Source organism: Phymastichus coffea, unplaced genomic scaffold (genome assembly GCF_024137745.1).
Source record: "Phymastichus coffea isolate CEN01 unplaced genomic scaffold, Cenicafe_Pcof_1.1 PCOF00221, whole genome shotgun sequence".
NCBI classification, from domain to species: domain Eukaryota; kingdom Metazoa; phylum Arthropoda; class Insecta; order Hymenoptera; family Eulophidae; genus Phymastichus; species Phymastichus coffea.
In genome coordinates, this window is record NW_026707032.1 from 42640 (window position 1) to 69002 (window position 26363).

Here is a 26363-nt window from a genome sequence, read left to right on the forward strand (position 1 = left end):
CATTTCATTTATTCATAGACACATAAAGCTAACATTGTGAAAGGCGATTCTCGATAAATTTTTTATTGAGATTGATGTGAAAAAACTATTTTTAATGACAGTATTATAATACGCATTGCATAATTGATTTCGATTTCAATGGAAAATTTTTGATTACCAACAGTCTGACATGACGCAACGTTTTTGACGTACATTATAAACAATAAAGGTATTCCGATAAAATCACTTAAACTAGGTAAGCAATACTTTCAAAATACATTTATTTTATATTTTGATTATAAAATTAACTAGCCGAGAAAATTAAAGTGGAATTTTAGTACATGTGAAAGAGAAAAAGATATTCGAATATTTTAACTCGATGAATCAGAAACTCTGTCTCATCATATAATAATCAAATAACAATTTTCTATGTGTAAAACAGTTAATATGAATTATTTTTGGACAATAAGAACAAAGTTAAATCTTAAAATTCAGAATTCTTTTACATGTCGTATTTAATCAGACGTCGATTATGATCGAAAGAAGATGAAGTGATAATATTATAGTACATTATGATACAAGTGCGAAAAAGAGTTTTTCGTCTCGTGTGCCTTTTCTACCCTCGCTTCGCACTTCGCTTAGGTGTAAACGCCACACGAGACGAGAAACTCTTTCCCGAATATGTGCCGTTATGTATTTCACGATACGAAGTATAGAAAAAGCAATTTTCAACTCACGATTTGCGTTAAGCATGCGGAAAACACATTTTACGCACGGAGTGTCGAAAAGATAAATTTATAGTTAATTTAACAAGTTATATAGTTGAATTTTGGACCATTTATAGAATATTATGTATTTATAACTATACATAAGAATTGGATTGAATTTTCTAATAAATTTTCTAAACTATGTCACTAAAAATTTTATGCAATCGTATTTTATTTTATGATGGTCTTGCATATAATTGTGTCGTAATATTTTTAATTAGTATTTTTATTTTCCGATAACTGAAAAAAAATTTTCACAGTTGAGATTGATATTGAATTTGATACTTATTTGGCAGTATTTATAATCGATCTTTCATGGCAAGTAACATCGATAGATACCCGCCCGAGGTCTTCAATATCTAGAAACATAATCATATAAATAGTCATGGTACTGTTCTAAATTAAAGTATGTACGAAATAGCATTACAAAATATAATATGCAATTTTGAAAAACAGAACTGAGATGCAAATTCATAATAATTACATGAGCCCGCTGTCGTGTCAGGTATTTTGTTTTTTGAAATACCATCCATTTCCAGTTAACATTTCGCTCATGTTAAAATTCCGAGAATTTTTTCAATATTCTGTTTACCATAAGCAGTACAGTGCACCTCATAACTATAGAAACACCTTCGTGCTATGTGGTATAATTAGTTATGTTCTCTAAATTCTATGAACATTCGCTAAAACTTTTTCTTCGTCTTACATATCCATAACTCTAAAAAAATTTATTAGTTCATGGTAACAAAACTGACATAAATAATTTTTTAAATCATTTATTTAAAAAAAGTCTAAATTAACACAAACTTTTTTGTCTCATAACTATTGAAACACTCTAAATATTTCCATTTTTCAAGGAAATAACTAATTATATTAAGTATTCACATTAATTATTTATAAAACAACATAAATTCAACTAAAGTCAATTACGTATTTCATTTATTCGAACAAATTGATTGAATAAATTGATTGTATCTAATACTTTCTGTATCCCGAGATGTAGCCGCCATTCATTTGGATATCTTCAAATTTAAAGCAAGCAAGCGGCTGTGCATACTGACCATTTTTTTTACAATTCATGGCATGTTGCTAATATTGTAATGTACATATAAAAATTTATTTTGTCTAGGCATTTATATTTTTGAACTCTCACGCCACATTTGTTGGTGTTATGCTGATCAGTCGAGTCGCTATAGTCGACGCATACGGTGTTAGTGTAACGGATCTCATTCGAATGAAGTTCAGAACGACAAGGTCACCTAAATCATTTTTATTGGAAAACTAAATCCGGCGTATACATCAATCGTAAGCATCATGCTAAGAGGCTAGTATCCAATAGATCAAGAAAAGGATGAAATTCAAGCATTTTGAGAATCTGAATTAAGTATGACAAAAATTGAAAAGGTCAATCAAAGTTATTCAGGGCTATTTGAAGAACTCTGTTATATATGATAGCAAAAAACTGGTGGATCAGAGAAAAAAATCACGCCTCGTTTGAAACGTCAAATTATTAACGCACCTAGTAATTCAACTAAAAGTTTAAATCAGAAAAAAAAATCTTTTAACAGTAAAAGTTTCACGATCTACTGTACATCGAGTTGTGCAACAATCTTAAAATATTACAAGATAGAATATGACAAAAGTTCAAAGATTACTGTCGCGCCAAGAAGAAGCAAGATTCAATTTTGAAAAATGGTAAATTCATGAGATTTTTAATCAAAAGTAAATTTTAATTGTTTATAATTTTAAAAATAATTTTCTCAGATGAAAAGAAATTTAATCTTGATGGCCTAGATGGTAATCATTCATATTGGAAAGATTTATGCAAAAAATCTAAATACTTTTCTCGTAGAAATTTTGGCGGAAGCTTGAAGGTATGGAAGCTTTTAGTTCCCTCGAAACATTGCCTTTATCTTTTCTACCATGTAAAATGAATTCTGCAGAGTACATTCACATATAAGCAGACAATTTATTACTGTATCTGGACAATAATAAATAATTAGAGCTAGTTTTCCAGCAAGACAACGCATACATGTAATTCGAGAAACTAAAACTTGGTTTAACGATAATGACATTATAGTTTCAAATTGGCCTGCGTATTCTCTAGATATGAATCCTATGGAAAATCTTTGGGGCATTCTTGTTCATAAAGTGTATACTGATAACAATCAAGAACAATACCAGAATCTCTGATAATACTGTCCAGGAGTTGAAAAATGCAGTTCTGCAAACATGGCGTGAAATTAACTCAAACACTATCGACAATTTAATTTCCAGTATGCATTTTTGAACTTATTCAAAAAAATTGGGCACAAAGTATTACATAATTGAGTTTAGTTGAATTTGTAATGTTTTATGAAAATGTTTAATATAATTAATTTTTTCTTTGAAAAAATGGAAATTTTTAGAGTATTTCTATAGTTTTGAGACAACAAAGTTTAGAATAATTAAAATTTTTTTAAAATAAATAATTCAAAAAATAATGTATGCTGATTCTTATACCATGAACCAATGAATTTCTTTAGAGCTATAACTTTTTGTTGAATTGATAAAGACGAAGAAAAAGTTTTGACGAGTGTTCATAGAATTTTTCAAAACATAATCTACTTATACCACCTAACACTAAGGTACTTCTATAGTTATGAGGCGGACGTATATAAGCCTTTGATTAAGAACATGAGTATTGTAAAAAATAGTTTGAATGATACCAATGTACTAACTTTACAGTACAACTCCAAGGAAAAATTCACAAATTTTCCGGCCGTGATTTGGAATGGTTGTTTTGCTCTCAACATTATCATAATCAGAGGTTTTGTCTGTGCCGCAGAGAGATTATACCAGCCAATTTCATACGCCACATCCCCGATTTCCATACTCTAAGAAAATATTCAGTGGATCTCTTTATAATTACAGATCCTAATAAAATTAGACTTTTACCTCTTTCCGCAAAACTTCGGCCACGTAACAGTATACAAATAAGCTGAACATAAAACAAAGTGTGAAGTATATCATGAAAATGAGATCAAAAAGTAGAATTCCATCTTCTGTAGTTATCATCTGTAGAATGTAATATGATACTACTTTCAAAATTGATGATAAGCATTTTATTAAATCTTATTAAATGAATGTAAGAGAAAAAATTATTTACAATGGTGATTATTATAAAGGACTAAAATAAAATAGTGAAACAATAGAACGAGTGTTGCCGATTTTCGAGCTAAGTGATTTAAATGCATTACGAGTGCGTATACAGCGTGGCACGCGCGGTTACTAGTTTGAGCCTGATCAGTATATATACGCAAACGTTGAATAGCACTTAATTAAGCTATCCGCTATAAATTACGTTACAAACTAGAGCGGTAAAAAGGAATAATAACTAGTCAATAAAATAGTGCAGTGATTAAAATTTTAAATACCAAGTACAGCCGTTACATAACACATAGAAAACAATTAATTTCTATAAAATAAATTTAATTGAGAATGTTTTCATATTTTCTCACCGTGACAAGTTGATAACCTTGAAGACAAAGCACTAATGAAGAAACTACCATTTGGACGAGAAACATCACATTGAAAGCGTCTTCAATATTTCTAGCAAAACTAGAAATTGTTAAATGTACATGAAATTGTGATTTCGTGAAATAAAACAAGAAAATGATGAATCATAAATCACAATTATTAACCTATCAAGATATTGATGCCGTGCGATGATATGTACAAGATTTTCCGAATAACTTTCCACATTATCAATGTTGACGGAAGATAGCAACAAACTTTTCAGATTTTCCTTCAAATTGTTCAGTTGACCACACAGATGAAGAACGAGAACGGCAAAAAATGCATCGACCGCTGAAAAAGATGAAGCCGCGAAGATCGTCGAAAAGCATTGAAATATCCAAGTTATTTCAAACACTGGACTTTTCTGTACATCATAGAAAAAATCGGCTTTCAAGTAGAGTGGTCTAAATTTTTCCGTTACATTATTTTCGGGATTTGTTTGACGTGCATACGCGTTATAATTGAAATAAACGGCAGCTACAAAGTAGGCAATGACGGTTCCTTCGGCTAATAATATTATGATGATGGACATCAATCGACCACGTCTAGCATTTTTCCACATTACTAGTAGCTCCTTATTTGTTTTTGGTGAAGTCCAGTCATTGAACATCGACAAGACAAGCTGGTTTAATACTTTTCAAAGATAATTTAAAACTTTTCACATGTAACATTTATAGGAAAAGTTGGAAAATTATTTGAAGAGAAATTACATGCGAAATAATTGTGTACACGTACCATCGGCGTTATAGCATATGTCTAAATGTTTAAAAAGCGCAATTGCGACAGAAATATCAGACGTGGTTAACACTTCTAGAACTGCATCTAGATCATTACAAACTTTTACTGCTGTCACTGATTGTGGAATATTACAGAAATAAAGCATAATTGTTGCTGGTAACAGAAAGTAGCCACGAGTTATCCAGTTGAGCTTTTTTTTTGGATCCGGGTAAATACCAAGAAGATACATAACTTTACGAGAAGGGCCAATCTCCGTATCAAAACCTTGGGTTGTAAGATATAAAAAATCAAGTTTACTCATGAAACAGATCGAAAATAAGTTTTACTTGTGTAAGTTTACGATATATGTAATTGTAAACATTTCTGAAAAATCTGAAAAATTATATTTTACCCTCAACCCAGCTCATTTAAGTATATTCAATGTAAGCAGCTGCACAACTGACTACTTTTACTTTTCCAATGTTCTCACCAACTACGATTGCTACATTAAGGATCTATAGAGCTCATTGTTAATGTATCACCATTTGAAACGTTTTAGCTCAGTCCTAGGTAGACATGACGCTCATTACAAAGTACTTTATTCATTTGAAAATTGGTTAATTTATAAAGTATCTCCAATCATTATATACACTGTTCTTCATTGAAATAATTATGCGGCTATCAACAATAATTAGTTGAAACATCTGCATTTATCATTATCACGTTTTTAATTTATAAACCTTTCGAAGTAGAGTGTAATATAAGAACATTATTCAGAAGCAATATACATATAGGCTAGTCAGTAGAATGAGCATAAATATAAAGTATTATAATGATATAAATAATCATGCTTAACTGGCTTTAATCCCGAGTAAAAAATAATAAATTTCTGTATCACTCAGTTTTGTTCAAATCTAAAGGAACAGGTACATCTCAGTTGGACTCAATTAAATTATTAGATGAATATAGTAAATAATAATTTATATGAGTTATCTAAATTAGTTTATTTTTTATGTAATCAACAAAAATTAATTTCGACACAATCAATAGCAAAACTAAATTATTCTAGTGATATTGAGAAGATTTAATAAAAAAATTTTCGCATGGTCTTTCAGAAATCATTAATTCTATTTTAATGCAACTGGATAAAGGTAAATAGTGATAAGATATAATCTAGGTTTAATTTTGTATAGGAATATGCAATTGTCTTTCGTCAGTTTCAAACAATTTATGAAGATATTCTTCAAATTATTATAAAAGTAAGACAAATTTAACAATTTTTCTTGAAAAAACATACATCAAGAGTAATTGTATTTGTACCTTCAAATTTTTTCTTTATCTACAATGTTTAATTCATAAAATCTGATAATTTAATCTTTATGGCAAGTAAACTTGACAAAAAACTTTCTGATCACTTTAATATTTGTAAATAAATGTTTTGCTTGATAATGGTTAATGCAAAATAAATCGCAAAAAAAGAATTTTCGAAATCATAATTTACATATTACATATATTAAGATTTTATACTGTTTTATGAAATGTTAACATGCTCCTGAATTTTCTGTATAAAAAATGATATAACATTTAGTGAGCTTAAGTTCAGCTAATATACCTCGGAAAACCATAAAAACTATAATATAATCTAAGTTATATTGAATTGATTGCATGCAATTATTTTACGAAGTATCTATTTAAAATTTTCTAAGACTAAGATAATCCGTGGTTGCACACATACGACATCAACGACTGAACAAACAAAACTTTAACAAAAATGTCGACAAAAAGTAAGAAGAGGATTTCATTTGTTATTACAAAAGGTATGAAAATTCGCTCGAATAAAAATCATCGGAACCAGTATACTCGTTTTTCACTCGAGTTTCGATTTTTTTACGATATCAAATTTTTGATATTATTTGAATTATGTCATAACAATAGTTACCAAGGAATATTAAAGTGAAAGACATTAAAAGCTTGTAACGGGGTATAACCGTTTAATTAATTAAATCGCGTAATTATATTCGAAAGGACACGCGTATCTATCAATGCTCAATACGAATTCGGGGAGCACGAGAAAGTATGCCTCAGTCAACCTGTAATCATTAATAACCTATTCGGAATTGAGTAGAAGCTATGAGAAATGAGAGAATTAACGAAAACACTTGTTAGTAAGCTAAATCAGATCTTTTATTGTTTCCTCAAAACTCACAAAAGGTCGGCCCGCGCGTTTGTTTACATACACGCTCGCTCATCGGCAACACGCTTTGCCGGTACGCTCGCTGCTCTTTGTCGCTAGAGCCGTTATATACACGCATCGAATGTTAGCATCGAGTTATTATTCATTCATGTAATTCCGAACGCGTAATTAAGCTGGCCAGCTTACCTTACTTATCTGCGACCGGAGAACACTATGACGGGTTGCACAGCACGGAACAGTTAATTGTATTGTTTTTGTTGCCGGTCGCGAACGCGCGCACGTTATGGTTTCGCCCTCGATGGCGAAACCTCATACACACACTCGTTCACTCGTCCTGGCCTCAGGTGATCGGACGTCTGGCTCCTGGATGGCGGTTATCACGGCTGTATCTGCTGTGGTCCTCTCGTCGATCTGATGTACGGTCAGCGAAGGCACGTGGATCAGCGGCGATACGATAGCGAAACGGGCGGACACAACAAAGGTTGATGCTTCACTCGTTCGAATCTTGTCGCGCGCGTTCCGTCTGCTCGCGTGCCGAATTCCTTCGTTACATGTTTTTGTCCCCCCTGGGAGGTGCTGCCCTCACGGACAACAATAAGGTTAAATGATTAGCGCTAACTTGACGATTACCGTCACAGCCCCCTTCCAGTCTGGACCTATAGGGTCCTTGACGATGATCCCGTTAGCGCCGTACTTTCCGAGGAGGAGGTGGGGAAGGATAATAAAGGATCATAGTTCGAGTAATGTCAAATCTATCTTTATTGGACGACAGGGCGATGTATCGGTGGTCCTGCCCACGGGGGCAGGACATCATCACCTAGCTGGCCTTGGTTGTATCTCCTGGCCCTGGTCGTCCAATGGAGGTCTGCCGCGTGCCTCCCACCCCAGTCTCTCCTGGACCAGGTCGGCGTGTTGCCGCACGCGCGGGCAGCGGTCCGTACGGGTCACCCCGGGGTAGTGGCACACGTTGCACCCCTCCCATTGAGCGCGGGAGAGGGTGCCCCGTGGGAGCCCTCGCTCACGGGGGGTCAGAGGCAACCCGTTCCTACGGTTCGGGGCGGACCACAATGGCCTTTCGACCGTGGAATCCGCACCCGAGGAGCCCAGGACCACATTAACCCATTAAAGCCCACGCTAAGACTGGTTGAGATAGCGACAAACAAACTGTGCTATCTTTTGCATAAGTGAAAAATAAAATATACGTATTTTTTTTTATGTTATTTTCAATTGTTTATAACAAATTATTTAAACAAATTACAAAAAAATTCATAATTATCAAAATCTAAATGCGGGAATCGATTCTGGAGGTGAAATCAAGACGAAAACCTATATAACACTTTTTTGTCAGAATTCAATTTGTTAGTGTAACGTAGGAATAAACAATTGCATGTTGGGGAGAAAAAGTGACCATGTCAAGTCCCAAGCAAAATCTATCTGGAATAGCAAAAAATAAACTGTGCTATCCTTTGCATAAGTGAAAAATAAAATATATATATTTTTTCTTATGTCATTTGCAATTGTTTATAACAAATTATTTAAACAAATTACAAAAAAATTCATAATTTTCAAAATCTGAATGCGGAAATCGATTCGGGGGATAAAATTGAGATGAAAACCTGTATAACACTTTTTTGTCAGAGTTCAATTTGATATCTTTATGTAGAAATAAACTATTGACAAATAAGTGTTTTCATTCTCACACATGGTATCTGGAATCATATCAGTATTTTTTACTGATAAATTTTGAGATCTTATACTGTAATTGGATAAGTTTATTTCATTTCGTAAATCCTTCCGTGTTAGAGATCACGTTTGAGTGGCGGGCTAACGGTTGAAAACATTTATACATTGGATCTATTCTTTGAAATAATAATTTCGGAAAACTTTTAGTTTTTATTTTGTTCTAAATTGGTAACGTTACTGATAATGCCGAGACAGAGAATTAGCGATCTACCAAATTTAGTTGAAGATTCTGATAGTGATGAAGGTCAACATATTGATATAGCATTCATTCCTAATGAATATGAAAGTTCAGATGGAGATTCGGACGGTGATCCAAATGAAGATACATTATCAAATGAATTACCATCAGGTTCTTACGAACATGTTAAAAGTACATACACAAGTACTCAGAAATTGTTGGAACCGAATCATAAGTACAGTTGGAAAAATGATGCTTTGAATGATATTTCTCCGCATGTCGAGAGCAACTTCAATATTTCACCTATTTCATCATTGCAATCCAAAAATGCTTTTGAGTTGTTTGAGGTTTTCTTTTCGAAATCAATGAAAAACCATATCATTGAAGCCACTTCTGAAAATCATTTTGATTTATGTATGGATGATCTAGAAAAATTTATTACAATCATAATGATTACTATCTTCAATTCTAGAAAAAGTATTCGTGATTACTGGTCAAAAAAGCGAATACTTCAGTGTCCAGTAATTGCGGAACTTATGTCTAGAAATAATTTCGTTGCCATAAAAAAGAACATACGATTCTATAAACTTCAAGAAACTGATCAAAATGATAAAGTCTGGAAGGTTAGAACTCTGTATGATATGTTTCGTGAGAATTGTATGCAATTTGGTTTCTTTGACTATAATTTATCAATAGATCAAAAGCTAAAAGAGGATACACTATTTCAATGCATGAAGTGAATTCAAAATTGAATTATATTACAGTTATGGACTCAAAACCAGTATCGATTCTCTCTTCGAAATATGGAAATGAACCAAAAGTTGAAATGCAGAGATGGCAGGAATCATCGAAAAAATCTATTCTTTTTCCTCATTGTTTCTCTATGTATAATGAACACATGGGTGGCGTCGATCTACATGATCAACACTGTAATGCTTTGATGCCTACAATTCGAAGTAAGAAATGGACATGGTGCCTTGTATTACGGCTCATCCAAGCATCCTTAGCAAACGCTACAGTGATTTACAATAAGTTACATCCAGACGAAAGAAAAGGTTCCAAAGATATTGTTCAAGAAGTTTGTGAATATTATATTGACAAGTTATCTTCCAAACGTCCCCCCAAACGACAGAAACAGAGTGAAACTTCATCCCAAGAACACGTGATGAAACATGGGAGTCTTAGGAAATGTGGAATTTCAACATGTCGGACAAGAACGGAATGGTATTGTGAGAAATGTTCTATGCCTGTTTGCAAAAGTCATAAAAAAGGACATGGCAATGAACAATAATTCAATCCCACCGATTATATTTACAATAATTCATGCCAATATTGATGGATAAATACAATAATTAGCTTCATTTTATACGATTTTTTGAAACACTCTCAGGAGGCCGAATGTTTCTTCCTTCATTACAATAACTAATTGGCCTCTGACAGAAAAGTGTTATATAGGTTTTCGTCTAAACTTTACCCCCAGAATCGATTTCCGCATTCAGATTTTGAAAATTATAAATTTTTTTATAATTTGTTTAAATAGTTTGTTATAAACAATTGCAAATGACATAAGAAAAAATATATATATTTTATTTTTCACTTATGCAAAGGATAGCACAGTTTATTTTTTGCTATTCCAGATAGATTTTGCTTGGGACTTGACATGGTCACTTTTTCTCCCCAACATGCAATTGTTTATTCCTACGTTACACTAACAAATTGAATTCTGACAAAAAAGTGTTATATAGGTTTTCGTCTTGATTTCACCTCCAGAATCGATTCCCGCATTTAGATTTTGATAATTATGAATTTTTTTGTAATTTGTTTAAATAATTTGTTATAAACAATTGAAAATAACATAAAAAAAAATACGTATATTTTATTTTTCACTTATGCAAAAGATAGCACAGTTTGTTTGTCGCTATCTCAACCAGTCTTAGCGTGGGCTTTAATGGGTTAATGTGGATGGGCCCCGTTGCCTGACCGCTTTGGCTCCCGTCCACGTTGACCACCAGGGTTACCCCGCCTTCTTGTGAACCCTGGTGCGGCGTCATCTCCGACCTGGTTTCCGGAGCCGTTGTTCTGATCCCGGCAGCCGGAGACTGGGGGAGGCTGTTGGTGTCGCCACTCGCCGGGCCCTCGTGGGCCTGGCGGAGGCGTTGTTGCACCTCTCTTAGGGCCGACGCGAACTGGCGACGGCGGGACACCACTCTCTCCCAGTGGTCAAGATCTACTGGGTGGTGTCCCGCGGCTGTGTACGCATCATATTCCGCGTACACAGCCCGCTGGAGGGCGTTGAGGGTCGTCCATCCTCGCTCGACCTCCCTCAAGCCCTCAACAATGTCCTCCCAGGTCCTTTTGCCAGAAGGTGGTGCCTGGCTCGGGAACCTGGGGGACCAGCTCGCGTCGGGGGCGCCCTCTTCCGTTTGGGTGCCCACCGATACGGTGGGAACCCTCATAGGGATGGGCCCCTTTGGTGGTCCGGATGGTGGTGCGGCGTCGCTGCGCGTGATGCCGGGTGTCGTTGCCGGCGTCGTGGGGTTTTCCTCATCCAGGAGCTCTTCTATGAGCACGGATGACGAGCTCTCGTGAGCTCGCACCCGTGCTCGCTCCTCTTCCTCCTTTTTCTGGGCGAGTAGGTGGAGCGCGGCATGTACCACCCCCTCGACGGCGGGACCTAGGTCCAGGCCGATGAGGGCGGCTGCCGCCTGCTCGAATTGATCGAGGGTGATCTGCATCCTGTAAATGTCCGGCGAGTTAGTATCCTACAAACAACTTTAAATATCGAAGGTGGGCGCCTGTTCGGCTGCCCAGGGCCTTCGTCGCCGGAATCGAAGGTGGGGTCCTTAGCGTCGGTCTCCCAGGTCCTTCGTTCGCCGTGTATCATGCATCCACGGTTGTCGCTTTCGGTGGTCTGCCCCTCTTCCTCTTCGCGATGATGGGAGGAGGGGCTCGAGTTGTTTGTCGATGTTGTGTGGTGTGTGTAGTTCGCGCGGACTTACGAGGTCTTCCTCGTGGGCGCTTCGTCGGGTTAGTAGGAGGGGTATCTAGTGGGACTCGGCTGGGGCAATTACGGCGAGTACGGCGAGGTGATTTCGGAGTTGTCGCGTCGTCATTTCGGAGTGTATTATCTGAGGTGTTGGCGCTCCCGTTTCCGTGTATCGATGTATCGCTCGCGTTAGGCGGGACGCTCATCGCCTCGACTCCCTCGGTGGTAGAGGTCTCGTCGTCATCTCGCGTTCGAGGCCCATTCGCCGGTATGTCGTCGTCTCGTCCATAATAGGGTTTGAGGTCCTTAGCATGTATTAGCTCTGTGACCTCTTCCTGTTGGTTGGCGAGGCGATATGAGTTGGCGCCGAGTACCTTTGTGACGATAAAGGGGCCGATGAACTTGGGTGCTAACTTCGCGGAAATGCCCTGTGCCGCGCAGGACAGTACGCGGTTCTTTTTCCACACCCAATCACCTTCTTTGAACCTGTGGTCCCTGTGTTTGGCGTTGTAGTACTTAGCCTGCCTCAGGGACTCACCCGAGGCGCTCTCGTGAGCTTGTTGAATGGTGGAACGGCTCTTTTTCATGTGTTCGTTCCATTGTCCGATTCGGAGCAAACTCTCCTCTTGTGCGGCGAGCTCGTCCATTCGTTTCCGGAGCGTATTCGGGGCTTCCGGTTGCCTGCCATAATTTAGCATGGCCGGACTGACCCCGGTGGAACTATGGACGGCCGTATTCAACGCGAACATGAGTTCGGGTAGCGCTCGGTCCCATTCCCTATGATTCCCCTGCAGATACGACGTTATCATCGTCTTCAGGGTACGGTTAACCCTTTCCGTAGGGTTAGCCTGTGGGGTATAGGTTGGGGTGAAGGTCCGTTTTACCCCCTGGTCTCTCAGGTACCTGTCCACCAACTGATTTCGGAACTCGGTGCCGTTGTCGGACAAGAAGATCTTTGGCGTGCCGAAACGCAGGATTACTCGTTCCCGAAGTTCCTTCACTATCGTCTTGCCGTTAGCACTACGTATGGGTATACATTCGACCCATCGCGTGAATACGTCAATGAATACCAGGACGTATTCGTGCCCTCGTGGGCTCTTTGGAAAGGGTCCGGCGATGTCGCCCGCGACCACTTGCCAAGGCATAGACCATGTTCGGTCCTGCATGAGCCCGCGCGGCGGTCGTTGCTCGACCTTGCATTGTTGGCAGACCTGGCACTTTCGGACGTATCCTTTCACATCTGCGTACATTCCCGGCCAGTAATAGGACTGGGCGACGCGGGCGAAGGTCTTCTCGCGTCCCAAGTGCCCTGCCGTCTCTAGGTCGTGATTTTCAAACAGCACCACCTTGCGTTCTTCCTGGGGCACGACGAGTTTCCATTCGTCGGCATATCGGTCTCCTCCTTGATGGTCGTGATTCGGTTTCCGGTGATACATCACCCGGCCAACGACCTTCCAATTTGGGTATTGCTCAGGTTGGTTCTCGACGCGTCGGAATTGATCCGTGTACCAGGCGCTGTCCCTTGGCTTCGGCTGGTCTATTGCGCCAACCTCTGCCCTCGTGGGCTCGAAAGCGCGCGATAAGGCGTCGGGCAATACGTTGTCTGCCCCCTTTCGATATTCGATCTCGAAAGTATGGCCTTGAAGTTGTAAGGCCCATCGGGCGAGACGTCCAATTGGATTCTTTAGGTTGTATAGCCATTTCAGGCTATTATGGTCAGTTACCACCCTGAACGGGTACGCTTCAATGTATGGGCGGAACTTTTGGATGGCCCATACGACCGCCAAGCATTCGCGCTCCGTTGCTGAGTAGTTTTGCTCAGCCGGATTAAGGACTCTGCTAGCGTACTCTATGATTCGGTCGCCGTCTCCTGCCTTTTGTAATAGGACGGCTCCGATTCCGGTAGCGCTAGCGTCTGTCTCCAGCACATATTGCCCATCTGGTTCTGGCAATCCCAGACATGGAGCGGACATCATGAGTGCCTTAATTTTGGCGAAGGCTTGTTCCTGTTCCTCTCCCCACACATATTCGCTCCTTTTTCCTGTTAACCTCGTTAACGGTTGAGCATGTGTGGCGAAGTCGGTCAAGAATCTGCGGTACCATGAAGCAACCCCCAGGAAGGTGCGCAGTTGTCGCACGTTACCTGGTCGTGGGTACTCCATGATAGAGCGCACCTTTTCAGGGTCTGGCCTGATCCCCTCGCGGTTGATTAACAGGCCGAGGTATTTGGCTTCAGACTTGCAGAAGACGCTTTTCTCTCTGTTGATCGAGAGGCCGGCTTTGCACACCCTATCCAACACGGTTTTTAAATGTCGTAGGTGATCCTCGAAACTGGACGATACCACTATGATATCGTCCAAATAGGCGAAAGCGAATTCGCCCAACTCGGGACCGATCACACTATCGATCAACCGCTGGAAGGTGGCACCGGCATACGAGAGACCGAACGGCATTCGTACGAACTGGTAATGTCCCAGTCCGGGTACGGTAAAGGCCGTGATCGGCCGAGATTCCATCTTAAGCGGGATCTGGTGATACGCGCTACTGAGGTCGAGCGTGGATATATAGCGCGCGTTTCGCAAACGCCTTAATATATCCTGCATAAACGGCAAGGGATACGCATTCGGCTCAGTGACTTTGTTGACCTTTCTGAAGTCAATGCAAAATCTATATGAACCGTCTTTCTTGCGAATCATAACCACTGGGCTCGACCAACCACTGTCTGCTGGTTCGATTACCCCTTGGGTTAACATTTCCCTTACCAGTCTATGCATTTCCTGCTCGACCTTGTGCGATACTGGGTAGTAACGCTGTTTAATCGGCTTCGTATCACCGACCCGAATCTCGTGCTCGATGCCTGCCGCACATCCCAAGCCCAACGGGGCTCGGGACAGAGCCTCGTCGATGGTCTTCTGTAGCATAGTCTGTTGTGTAGCCGTAACCTCGGCTAGTCCGATTGTGGCTAATCTCGGACCAGCCTCCAAGCTAGCTACTTCTAGCTCCATTTTGGCCTGCGATCCCTTGAACAACAACGTGTTATCGTCTGGATCAAGTACCGCTCGGAACAACCTGATGAAGTTCACTCCTAAAATACATTCCTCGGCGAGAGTAGGGAGGATGGCTACTCTCGTCGGCATTGTTAACCCTCCCACGGTGAATGGCAACAGGGCGTGACCAACGATCGTTACCTTACGACCGTCTGGTAGTCCCGCTGTACCCGCGTGGGTGGTGTTCAATCCGACGCCCAGCATAGACGCTATTTGTAGAGCGTTACTTCCCATGGCTGTGGTGGAAGCTCCCGGATCATAGAGGGCCCGTATTTGGAAGTCCCCTATCTTCACCGGTAACCACCAACGCGTCTCCTGTTCCGGGGAATATCGGGAAACAGTTTCGACGGCTCCACAGCTTAGCTCTTTATTCCTGATAGCGTTAACCACTGTGCTGACGCGTGGTCGAGCGACGGCACTCGTCGTCCAAGCTTCCTTGGTTCGGACGGTCGGAGTCTTCTTGGGGCTTCCTTTCGACGACTTGCGCGCCTTTACCCGTGTCCTCGAGGGCGGGTGCGATTCTTTCGTCGCCGCCTCGGTTGGTCCAGGGTTGCTGGCTTTACTAACGTCGATGCCCTCATTCTCCATGTGCACTCTTCTGCCACGCTTATCTTTGGCGTCACTAATGGAGTTCCCGCTCTCATCGCCCAACACTCTCGCTGCTAACAGTGTGGGCGGTGTTGGCGGAGGCTGCGAGATCTCTTTGACGGGGTTTGGGCTACTGGATTGAGGAGTGGGATCAACCCCACCTATCCACTCCTTTGCTCGTTTCCCTTGTTGCACTGGGGACAGAACTTCCTATAATAGCCCAGTAGGCCACACTCGTGACATTTGATTGGCCCTGAGAATTCTCTCCCTCGTTTGCGGGGGGTCGCTGGTCTCTTGGATCTATCTTCGGAAGCCAGGTTTTTGTCGTCGCGAATATTCTTTATTTCCGCCGACATTTCCTTGATGGACGACAGCAATTGGTTAAGTACGTCGGTGGGAGGAACCTTTTTCTCACCATCGACGGCTTCTAAACTCGGATTAGGCGCCGCCCCCGAGGGCGTCGGTGTATAGACGACCTGGTGCGTCACCTTCTCGAGTACCTTCTCCATGCGGTCCAATCTGTCGCTGACTTCCGGTTTGTCGCCGGACATAGATGCAACCTTTCCTTTACGGCCCTTGCTCACGTCGGTGCGGGGATGATACGCCATCTCAGGATACAACGTCGACTGAGGGTCCGGTATCGTCCGCTCCATCCTTCGCCGATGTAAGTTATTCTGGGCCGTCATGGCTAGGTCATTTAGGGTTCGTACGGAGTCCACTTCTGATCTCCGTATTTGACTCTGGATTTCCGGGAGCAGATTGTCGTGTAATAGGTCCAGCTGGTTCTCGTGTGACATTTTGGGGTTCAGCCGATTCATTAGGCCCATCATGTTCGCGATGTAGACGTTCGCGGGTTCGTCTGGGCCCTGGTATCGGCCTTGGACCTCTTTCGTCAGACGCTGCTGTTGTTGCCTGCTGGTCCCAAACCATGCTCTGGCGTCCGTCTCGAAATCCGCGTACGAGAACCATTCACTACGCATGGCCTCGTACCAAACGAGGGCGGGACCGGCGAGTAGCTCGGATACTGCCAGGAGCATCTCGTCCTCTGTAAGTCCCGCGCTGCTCCTCGAGCTGTCCAGCCTTGATAAGAAGGTATCAATGCTTGCATTGCCTTCTCCGGAGAATCTGAGCTTCCATCCCCTGACGATGCGGCCGACGTCTCTTGTAGTCGACCACGGGTTTGTCGTCTGTTGGGATGACCACATGCTCGGCGGGTGGTTATCCACTTCAGCATTAACTCCACCGAGTTGATGCTGTCCACCCTCTCCGAAATGGGGCGTCCGGCGGGGGGTCCTACCGGCGGCCCCCGTGGGCCTCAGTCCGGGTCCGGCTGGAGTGCTCTGGGGCAGCCTGGCGTCGTAATGGCATGTGAACGTATCTTGAAATGCTACGCTCCTACGCGTGTTTTCCGGACGTGGCTCCTCGTTGGAACTGTTCGACTCGTCTTGCCGTGCATCTCTGTGTACGGTCTTTTCCAGAGCCTTAATTCTGGTTGACAGGTTGTCTATTTGTTCCTGAGCCTTAATGTTGGTACTGACAATCTGTTCTACTATATGGGTTAGGTTAGACGCATTTAAGTTCTTTGCGTCTTGTACCTCCCATTTTCTCTCATGTTCCCTGGACCGGAAAATGAGGTCTTGTACCATTACCGCGAATTCCGGCGGGAGTCTGAATTGGCTGCCATCGTCAGCCGTGATAGTAATTTCTTTATTACTGTTTATATTTTCTCCGCCGTCCAGGGCATTCGTGATGTTTATTGCGGTTTGCTGGACTCGCGATATTACGTCCGCACTCTGTAGTAGTTGGGCCAGCGGATGTTCTCCCTCCTGCTCGGATGCTGTGTGTTCCTGGCATATGGATACTATCAGCTCCGAGCGTAGGGCGGCTCTTTTGGCTGGACTGCTGTGTTGGTTGTCGGCTTCCGCGAAATCCGCTGCGGAATAGTCGCCGAGTAGCCAGTTGTGCAGTCGCGCAGCTCTCGAGAGCTTACTCCCGCTTGTCTTGAGCTCCAGCTGGTCGAGGTATTCTTCGATTTCCTCGTCTTGGAGCGTCCATACCCAATTTTCTACTTCGGTCTGAGTGCGGTCCATTATTTTCTGTTAGGTTGCTTGCGGTTGATTTTTGCAAAATTACAAGTATGTTATGCGCGTGCGAGTGTTATTTTATAATTGGTGCGCCGAATTGAGAAATAAAAAAAAATTTTATTTGCCAACACAGGGCTTGATCAAGGGCGCTTATTGGATTGGTTGCCGAGAGATTCTTTGCTCGTCAATACGCAATATAATGATCCTACCTATCAGGCGTACTAACTGTTTGTTAGCACGGTTGTGTGAGTTAGTATCTAAAATATTGTTACGAGCGTTATACGTAAACACCAATAACCGCAGTACATAATATTAAAAAAAATATGCTAACGCAATACAATGTCGAACAAAATTATTCAATTGAAATAATTCCGTTTGAAAATTGCCGGTGTTAGTTTTTCCCCGGGCCAACGGGTATAATATTATTTGCGGCAACTTTCAAAATTCGCTGGTGTTTACGTACTAGAATCTGTCGGTTGCACTCGCACGCGTTCACAGGTTTTGTTTACAAATTTTCGCCGCGGTGGGCCTTCGCAAGCTAGCTAACGTGTTTGTTTATTATTGTGGCCTTCGGTGTCAAGTGTGCATAACAACACTTGACTGCCACCTAAGTCGTTGGTTGACTGGGCGCGAGTTTATTGTTAAGAACCGGTGTTTTGCACTATCAAAAACACCGTAGGTTCTTTAACGTTGGGCGCCATGTAACGGGGTATAACCGTTTAATTAATTAAATCGCGTAATTATATTCGAAAGGACACGCGTATCTATCAATGCTCAATACGAATTCGGGGAGCACGAGAAAGTATGCCTCAGTCAACCTGTAATCATTAATAACCTATTCGGAATTGAGTAGAAGCTATGAGAAATGAGAGAATTAACGAAAACACTTGTTAGTAAGCTAAATCAGATCTTTTATTGTTTCCTCAAAACTCACAAAAGGTCGGCCCGCGCGTTTGTTTACATACACGCTCGCTCATCGGCAACACGCTTTGCCGGTACGCTCGCTGCTCTTTGTCGCTAGAGCCGTTATATACACGCATCGAATGTTAGCATCGAGTTATTATTCATTCATGTAATTCCGAACGCGTAATTAAGCTGGCCAGCTTACCTTACTTATCTGCGACCGGAGAACACTATGACGGGTTGCACAGCACGGAACAGTTAATTGTATTGTTTTTGTTGCCGGTCGCGAACGCGCGCACGTTATGGTTTCGCCCTCGATGGCGAAACCTCATACACACACTCGTTCACTCGTCCTGGCCTCAGGTGATCGGACGTCTGGCTCCTGGATGGCGGTTATCACGGCTGTATCTGCTGTGGTCCTCTCGTCGATCTGATGTACGGTCAGCGAAGGCACGTGGATCAGCGGCGATACGATAGCGAAACGGGCGGACACAACAAAGGTTGATGCTTCACTCGTTCGAATCTTGTCGCGCGCGTTCCGTCTGCTCGCGTGCCGAATTCCTTCGTTACATGTTTTTGTCCCCCCTGGGAGGTGCTGCCCTCACGGACAACAATAAGGTTAAATGATTAGCGCTAACTTGACGATTACCGTCACAAGCTATAGATGTAGTAACTGATAAAAATGAATTTTGAAGTAATCTACTGCATAAAACAAAATAAAACTTGAATATTTTGAATTACTGAGTTTTATTTAAAAAAAAACCTCTTGGATTAAATAGCTTGTAATTTATATTTGCAAAAATTTGTGGATTAATCTAAAAAATATAATTTACGATTTATTTACTTTAATCGATGCTCAACTACTGTATTATTCGCTCGGTATTCAGGAAATTTGATTAATGTTTCCTAATAATTTGTCTAAAATAATTGATTCCATAATAATTTTATTAACACGTAAAATAGCGCTACGAACGTAAACGTTTCTAATCAATTGAATCGAATGAAAAGAAAAAGAAGATCAAAACTATGTGAATTGAACAAACGACCGAAAGATGATCAATTGAAAATTAAATTTTATCGTTATAAAATCTGTAAGTCATTGATGCCGCATATATACTATTCTTAAACAGTTTATATGACTATTGTAAAAATTTTCTAAGAAAATAAAAGGATTTTATCATTGTCCTCAAAAGAAAATATTGGTTACGTATTTTGTGTATAATTGTTTTATAACGTCAAAAACACTCATATTTTATAATTTTATTAATCCTCGTTATTTATTTCATCCAAATTATATAGTCTATCTTTCATAGCAAGTAACATTGACAGATAGCCCCCTGATGACTTTAATATCTGTAATAATAAAAATAGAAAAATTATTTCTTATCATATTGAAAACAATAAAATCGTATCAACGAAAGCACAAAGCTATTAAGAATATTAAAAAACTGTGAATAACACTACCTAGATTTACAATTTTTTTTGTAAATTTTACTTTATTAGTGATTTACCACATCAACTAATAATACTCTGAAGTTATTATTAATATTGTATTATCTATGCCAATTCAGCAATAATTTAGCGTATAGAAAAAGCAAATATCTATTAAATTCCAGGGAAAAAGCAAAGTTAATTCAAATTGTTAATGACTTGAAAAATATACGTATTATACATAATATAGTTTTGTTAGAATATCCATAAATAGTAATAAAATATGTCAGAAGTCTCAGAAAAAAAAGATTTTTAAATATCATTAGCGTTTACTTATTTTTTGACGAATTCTTTTTAGAATAAGAGCATTCATATATAATTGCTGTGTTAAATCATTGTTAAAAACATTCAATATTTACGTGAAACTTACATACAAATAGAAACGGAAGATATATGCAAGCTACAGCTTTTTGAACAGATGTATATACAATTTACAGAACAAACCATAGAACTGCCTTTAAGTATAAATTAAAAAACACCAATTTAAATACACTTACTTTGCAATACAACTCCAAAGAAAAATTAGTAACTTTTCCAGCCGTGATTTGAAATGGCTGCTTTGCTCTCAGAATAATGATCATCAGAAGCTTTGCCTTAGATGCCGGAAGATTGTACCAATCACTGTGATAAGCAGCATTCCAGACTTCCATACTCTACAGTGGTTCAGTGAAATATTTAGTGACTAATAATATAACTTTAAATACATTTTTTACCTCATTTCGTAAAACCTCAGCTACATAACAGTAAACAAATAAACTGAACATGAAACATAAAGTGAAATAAATCATGAAAATAAGTTCGAACAGAGGTATGTCATTTCCAGTAGTTGTTATCTGCAGAACAGACAATTCATTCATAGAAACTGCAATGTACTTATCGAATTCGTCAATAAAACACATAATGCAATTTAATTTTATATACGCAATCATCAATTGTTTATAAAATTAAAAAAGTGAAATTATCTGTTTATTTATTTTTATTTATGTACTCACCATAACGAGCTGATAACCCTGCAGACAAAGTACCATTGAAGAGGCCATCATTTGTACAAGGAACATAACGTTAAAAGCATTTTCAATACTTTTAGCAAATCTAAATGTTACATTGTTAATAGAATTTCTTTATTAATTATAGTTATGATAACTATTGATTGACATAGTATATGATATAATCTGTGGCGCAATGCACTATAGAATTATGCGGATATTCACCTATCAAGATACTGATGCCTTTCTATGATACGAGAAAGACTTGCCGAATAAGATTCTTCATTTCTGACGTTAACCGATAATAAAGATAAACTTTTTTGGTTTTCTCTCAAATTGTTTAATTGCCCACAAAGGTGTAGCACAAGAACAGCAAAAAAAGCATCAACAGCAGAAAATGATGAAGCCGCAAAAATAGTTGAAAAACATTGAAATATCCATATTATCTCAAAATGTGGACTACTCTGTACGTCATAGAAGAAATCAGCTTTCAAATAAAGCGGTCTGAACCTTTCCGTCACATTGTTTTCTGGTACAGTCTGCCACTTGTACTCACTGTAACTGAAGTAAACAACCATTGCAAACTGGGCGATGATAGTCCCTTCTGCCAAAGAAATTATGATGATTGATATTAGTCGACCAAGTCTGGCATTTTTCCACATAATATGAAGCTCTTCTTTTGTTTTCAATGATTTCCAATCATTAGACATCGATAAGACAAGTTGACTTAACACTGCAACACAGTGTTTAAGTTTTGTTGTGTCGTTCATTCAAAATAAACACATGTGTTATGTATTTTATATTTTGATAATTAAAAACGTAATAGAAAGATACTTACTATCAATGTTGTAACGTAAACCTAATAATTTAAAAAGTGCAATTCCAATTGGAATATCAGATGTAGTCAAGACGTCTAGAACGGAATTTAGATCACCCCAAACTTTAATTACTGTCACCGATTGTGGAATGTTGCAAAAGCAAAACATAACTAGAGTTGGTATTAGGAAGTAGCTGTGGGAAATCCAATCGCGTTTTCGTTTTGGATCTGGATAAATACCGAGAAATCGCAGAATTCCTCGAGAAGGTCCAATTTCAATATCAAAGCCTAAGATATTTTAACGAGAAAAGAATCACATAACAGAATATTTCGATTTGTGAATTATATATTTGTAATGTAAACTTGAAACTACGCTATTAATGTTAAAAGATTGATAAGAAATACACATTGACTTTAAACATAATAATTTTGATACTATACTGTTAAAGGTTTTAATTTACCGCTGGCTTTCATGATGTGATTTTTATTAAAGCAACTGTCAAACTAACTATTTTTTTTCAATGCCTCACCATTTTTACAGCTATGTTAAAGATCTATACTGCTAGTGCATTATTGTTGAGTTTGAATAGCTGCTTCAAACACATTCGCTTAGCTGCTAGTCTAATTAAGACTCATTATAATGTACTTAATGTATGGCTTCTTTGCAAAATTGATCATTTTCGAAGGGTCTTGTGATTGTGGACGTTTTTCCCGGTAACCGCAGTACACATTTTCATTACTACCATTTGTCGTCAATAATTAACTCAAACATGCGCACTTCAACAGTGGACATCTCATTATCGTTTACTTCATTTATGAGTACATTGAAACGAAATACCGCTTGGATATTTTCTTCCGATTCTATATGCATCGACCAACACGTAAGATAACACACACACACACACACACACACACACACACACACACACACACACACACACACACACACACACACACACACACACACACACACACACACACACACACACACACACACACACACACACTGAAGATAGAAAACTGTAATGATGGCGTTCATGTACATTAGCAAGTACCTTTAGTTCCTTCAGTTAAGAATAGTATAAGTGGAAAAGATCAGAAAAAAATAAAAAGATAAAAGAGTATTAAAAAATTCACATAGTTTCGATTTGATTTCTTCGAAAACAATTTAGATAAAGTGTGCATTTTGTAAAAGTTTAAACAAAAATAGTTAATTAACAATATTGCGTCTTTACGCGAATCTTTTCGTTAAAGGAAACACTGACTCTCAAATGAATGATACATTTCTCTCTGCCGAATGTGGTTATTAAAATTATTTTTGTAGTTCAAATTTTTGAAATATTTCTAAATATTTTTCTAATATTACATTAAATACGCATGTAATATTGCCATAATTTTTATAAGGATGGATTCATCACCTAAAGTTATAATAAGTGATTAACTGAAGTTATTATAGAAGTTCAATTGGAATTTTTTACAGTATTTCCATTATAATGAATTGATTACTGTGGCAAAGTACCAAGTATTAGGGCTAATTTACAAATTGTGAATAATAGATTTGTCATAATTTATGAATAGCTATTAGTTTTCTACAACGTTTTGAAAAATGTTTATATCTATTTGAATTTCAGATAAAGAGGAAAGTAAAATGAATTCTATCGATAACTAATCGCATGTTTATACTGTATTATCTATTATTTTTATATTACACTACTTTCATAAATATTAACATAGATTTGGCGAAACTTTCATTCACTGGATAATCTATCTCGTACGGCAAGTAACATCGACAGATAGCTTGCTGATGTTTTCAATATCTGTAAAAATAATATCTGAATGTTGTGCGGACCAAAAATAAAATAAATTAAATAGTTTATAGTAAAGAGTTTCTTTTTTTTTTTTTTCAAATATTTAAAGTCAGATTCCATATAAGTATGTTACCAATAGCATGAGCTCATGTGAGTTTTTTGTTTATGGATAAATACAAAATGCAAATCCTTATCAAGCTAGCACCGATTATTAGATAAATCTCAATTTCATCGATTTAATATAAAGTATTATTATCTAAAAGTAGATCCCCATTTCCATTTTAAGAATCTGTAACATTTTTCTAATTAGACTGATTGTTTTGCATTAGAAAATTTCTCTTACAATTAACATCGACATATTGCATAGTAACCAACGAATATATGTTTTATCACTTTTCCAAAAATAATAAGTGAGGGCTTTCAAGACCTCAGATTTGCATATTGAAGTTTACAAAATGCATGATATTACTTCTCTAATCAACGTATTTTAATACGTTGATATACGTATATTTTATTAATTTTGCAATAGTTGTGTTGCATAATACTAACACTGCAATATAATTCCAAAGAAATATCTGCAAATTTTCCAGCAGTAATTTTAAATGGTTGTCTCGCTTTCAACATAATCATTATCAGAGGCTTCGATTTTGCCACAGGAAGGTTATACCAGTCAATTTCATAGGCCGCGTCTGCAACTCTCGTACTCTGAAACATTATATTTACTGAAATACTTCATTACTATACTACATAAATTATACAAATTCAATTGTTACCTCTTTTCGCAAAACTTCAGAAACGTAACAGTATATAAATAAGCTGAACAGAAATAGAAGTGTAAACCATATCATAAACATAAGATCTATAAATGGAATTCCATCTTCTGTACTTGTCAACTTTGAAACAATAAATTCAAACCCAAAATAAAATAAAAATTAATTTCTTATCACTAATTAATCATATTATAATTAATAAAATATATTACTTCCATCTAATTTCGTTAGAAAATAATTTTATTTCAATAAAAATAATAATTAATAATAGTAATATGCACAATTCCAGTACAAATTAAATTTTCTTACCATAACAAGTTGATAACCTTGAAGACAAAGCACCACTGATGAAACTATCATTTGCACAAGAAACGTAGCGTTGAATGTATCTTCAATATCTTTTGCGAAGCTGCCAATATAATTGAAGAGATTTCAGTATTAATTGATTGAATAAAAATGAGAATACTAATTCAAATAGAATATTAACCTTTCAAGATATTCATATCTTTGAACAATACGGGATAGAATTACCGAGTAACATTGCCTGATTGAACTATTCGTGGGAGCCAATGATAATCGCTTCATATCTTCCTGTAAATTACGAAGTTGTCCGCATAGATGCAATACAAGAACACCAAAAAAGGCGTCAACTGACGAAAAAGATGTTGCAGCGAATAACGCTGAAAAAACCTGCAGAATCCACGTTATCTCAAACATAGGACTTCTTGACACGTCATACAAAAAGACCGATTTCAGGTACAGTGTTCTGATTTTATCTGTTTTGTTATTGTCGAATTTATAGTATTGCTTTTGCTCGCTGATAAATACAAAAAGAGCGCCTATAAAATATGCGCTGATCGTTGCTCCAGACAATGAGATTTGAATGATGGACATTAGTCGACCAAGTTTAGCACGTTTCCACATTGCTTCAAGCTCTTCTTTAGTTTTTGATGACTTCCAGTCATCAGACATTGATGATGTTAGACGGCTCAACACTTGACATTTTTCAAACTCACATTTTACCATGGTAATTAGAATTGGCATTGATGTGATACACATTTAAGAATAGTTAAAATAATTTTATAATGATCAATAAATACTCACCATCAACGTTATAACGCAAACTTAGTAGTTTAAAGCATGAAACTCCAATGGGAATATCGGATCCAGTTAACACATCAAGGACTGCATTTAGGTCGCCCCAAACTTCAATTACTTTCAGTGATTGTGGTACATTACAAAAGTAAAGCATAACAAATGCCGGTATCAGAAAGTGCAAGCGAGATGCCAAGTTATACTTTTTATTTGGATCCGGATAAATGCCAAGAAATCTCATAACTCTTCGGGACGGTCCCATTTCAACATCAAAACCTATCTTTTTATTCAAAATTTAATTAATTCCAAAAACTACATATGTTGATTTTGTATAGTACGATAATTGCAGAGTAAAAGCAAGGCTAAATTTAAAGTTTTCTAACTAAGTGAAATTTCGGAGAATTTAAATTTGTCTATAATATAAGAAAATACGTTTTACCGTTTGCGAAACTCTTTGCCATAATTTCGATATAAAAGCTAATAAACAACTAACTGTTGTTCAGATATTCTCGCCACAGTTGCAACAGCTCCTTTCTTTTTCCAGTGTTATAGAGACGCATTAACGTAACCTGTAGATTACTTAGAACTCATTACAACGTTCTTAATTCATGGAGTTTTGGATTATTTCTTCAGTATCCTCCATCATCGCACA

General features: G+C 38.4%; 2 protein-coding genes across 2 annotated transcripts; both read right to left on the reverse strand.

Moving 5' to 3' along the window:
- Positions 1-980: 980 nt before the first annotated feature.
- Positions 981-5500, reverse strand: LOC131674221 (odorant receptor 13a-like). The gene is made up of 7 exons (XM_058952747.1): positions 5434-5500; positions 5040-5306; positions 4430-4937; positions 4247-4346; positions 3684-3803; positions 3467-3622; positions 981-1105 (listed from the first exon to the last, which is right to left on the reverse strand). The coding sequence occupies exons 1-7, from the start codon at positions 5447-5449 to the stop codon at positions 1046-1048; spliced, it is 1227 nt and encodes a 408-aa protein (XP_058808730.1). The 5' UTR covers positions 5450-5500; the 3' UTR covers positions 981-1045.
- Positions 5501-20007: 14507 nt separating this feature from the next.
- LOC131674230 (uncharacterized) lies at positions 20008-26219 on the reverse strand. The gene is made up of 13 exons (XM_058952757.1): positions 26151-26219; positions 25721-25987; positions 25104-25611; positions 24926-25025; positions 24620-24739; positions 24396-24551; positions 23795-23855; positions 22060-22326; positions 21447-21954; positions 21228-21327; positions 20949-21068; positions 20733-20888; positions 20008-20097 (listed from the first exon to the last, which is right to left on the reverse strand). The coding sequence occupies exons 1-13, from the start codon at positions 26170-26172 to the stop codon at positions 20008-20010; spliced, it is 2475 nt and encodes an 824-aa protein (XP_058808740.1). The 5' UTR covers positions 26173-26219.
- Between the last annotated feature and the right edge of the window lie 144 nt (positions 26220-26363).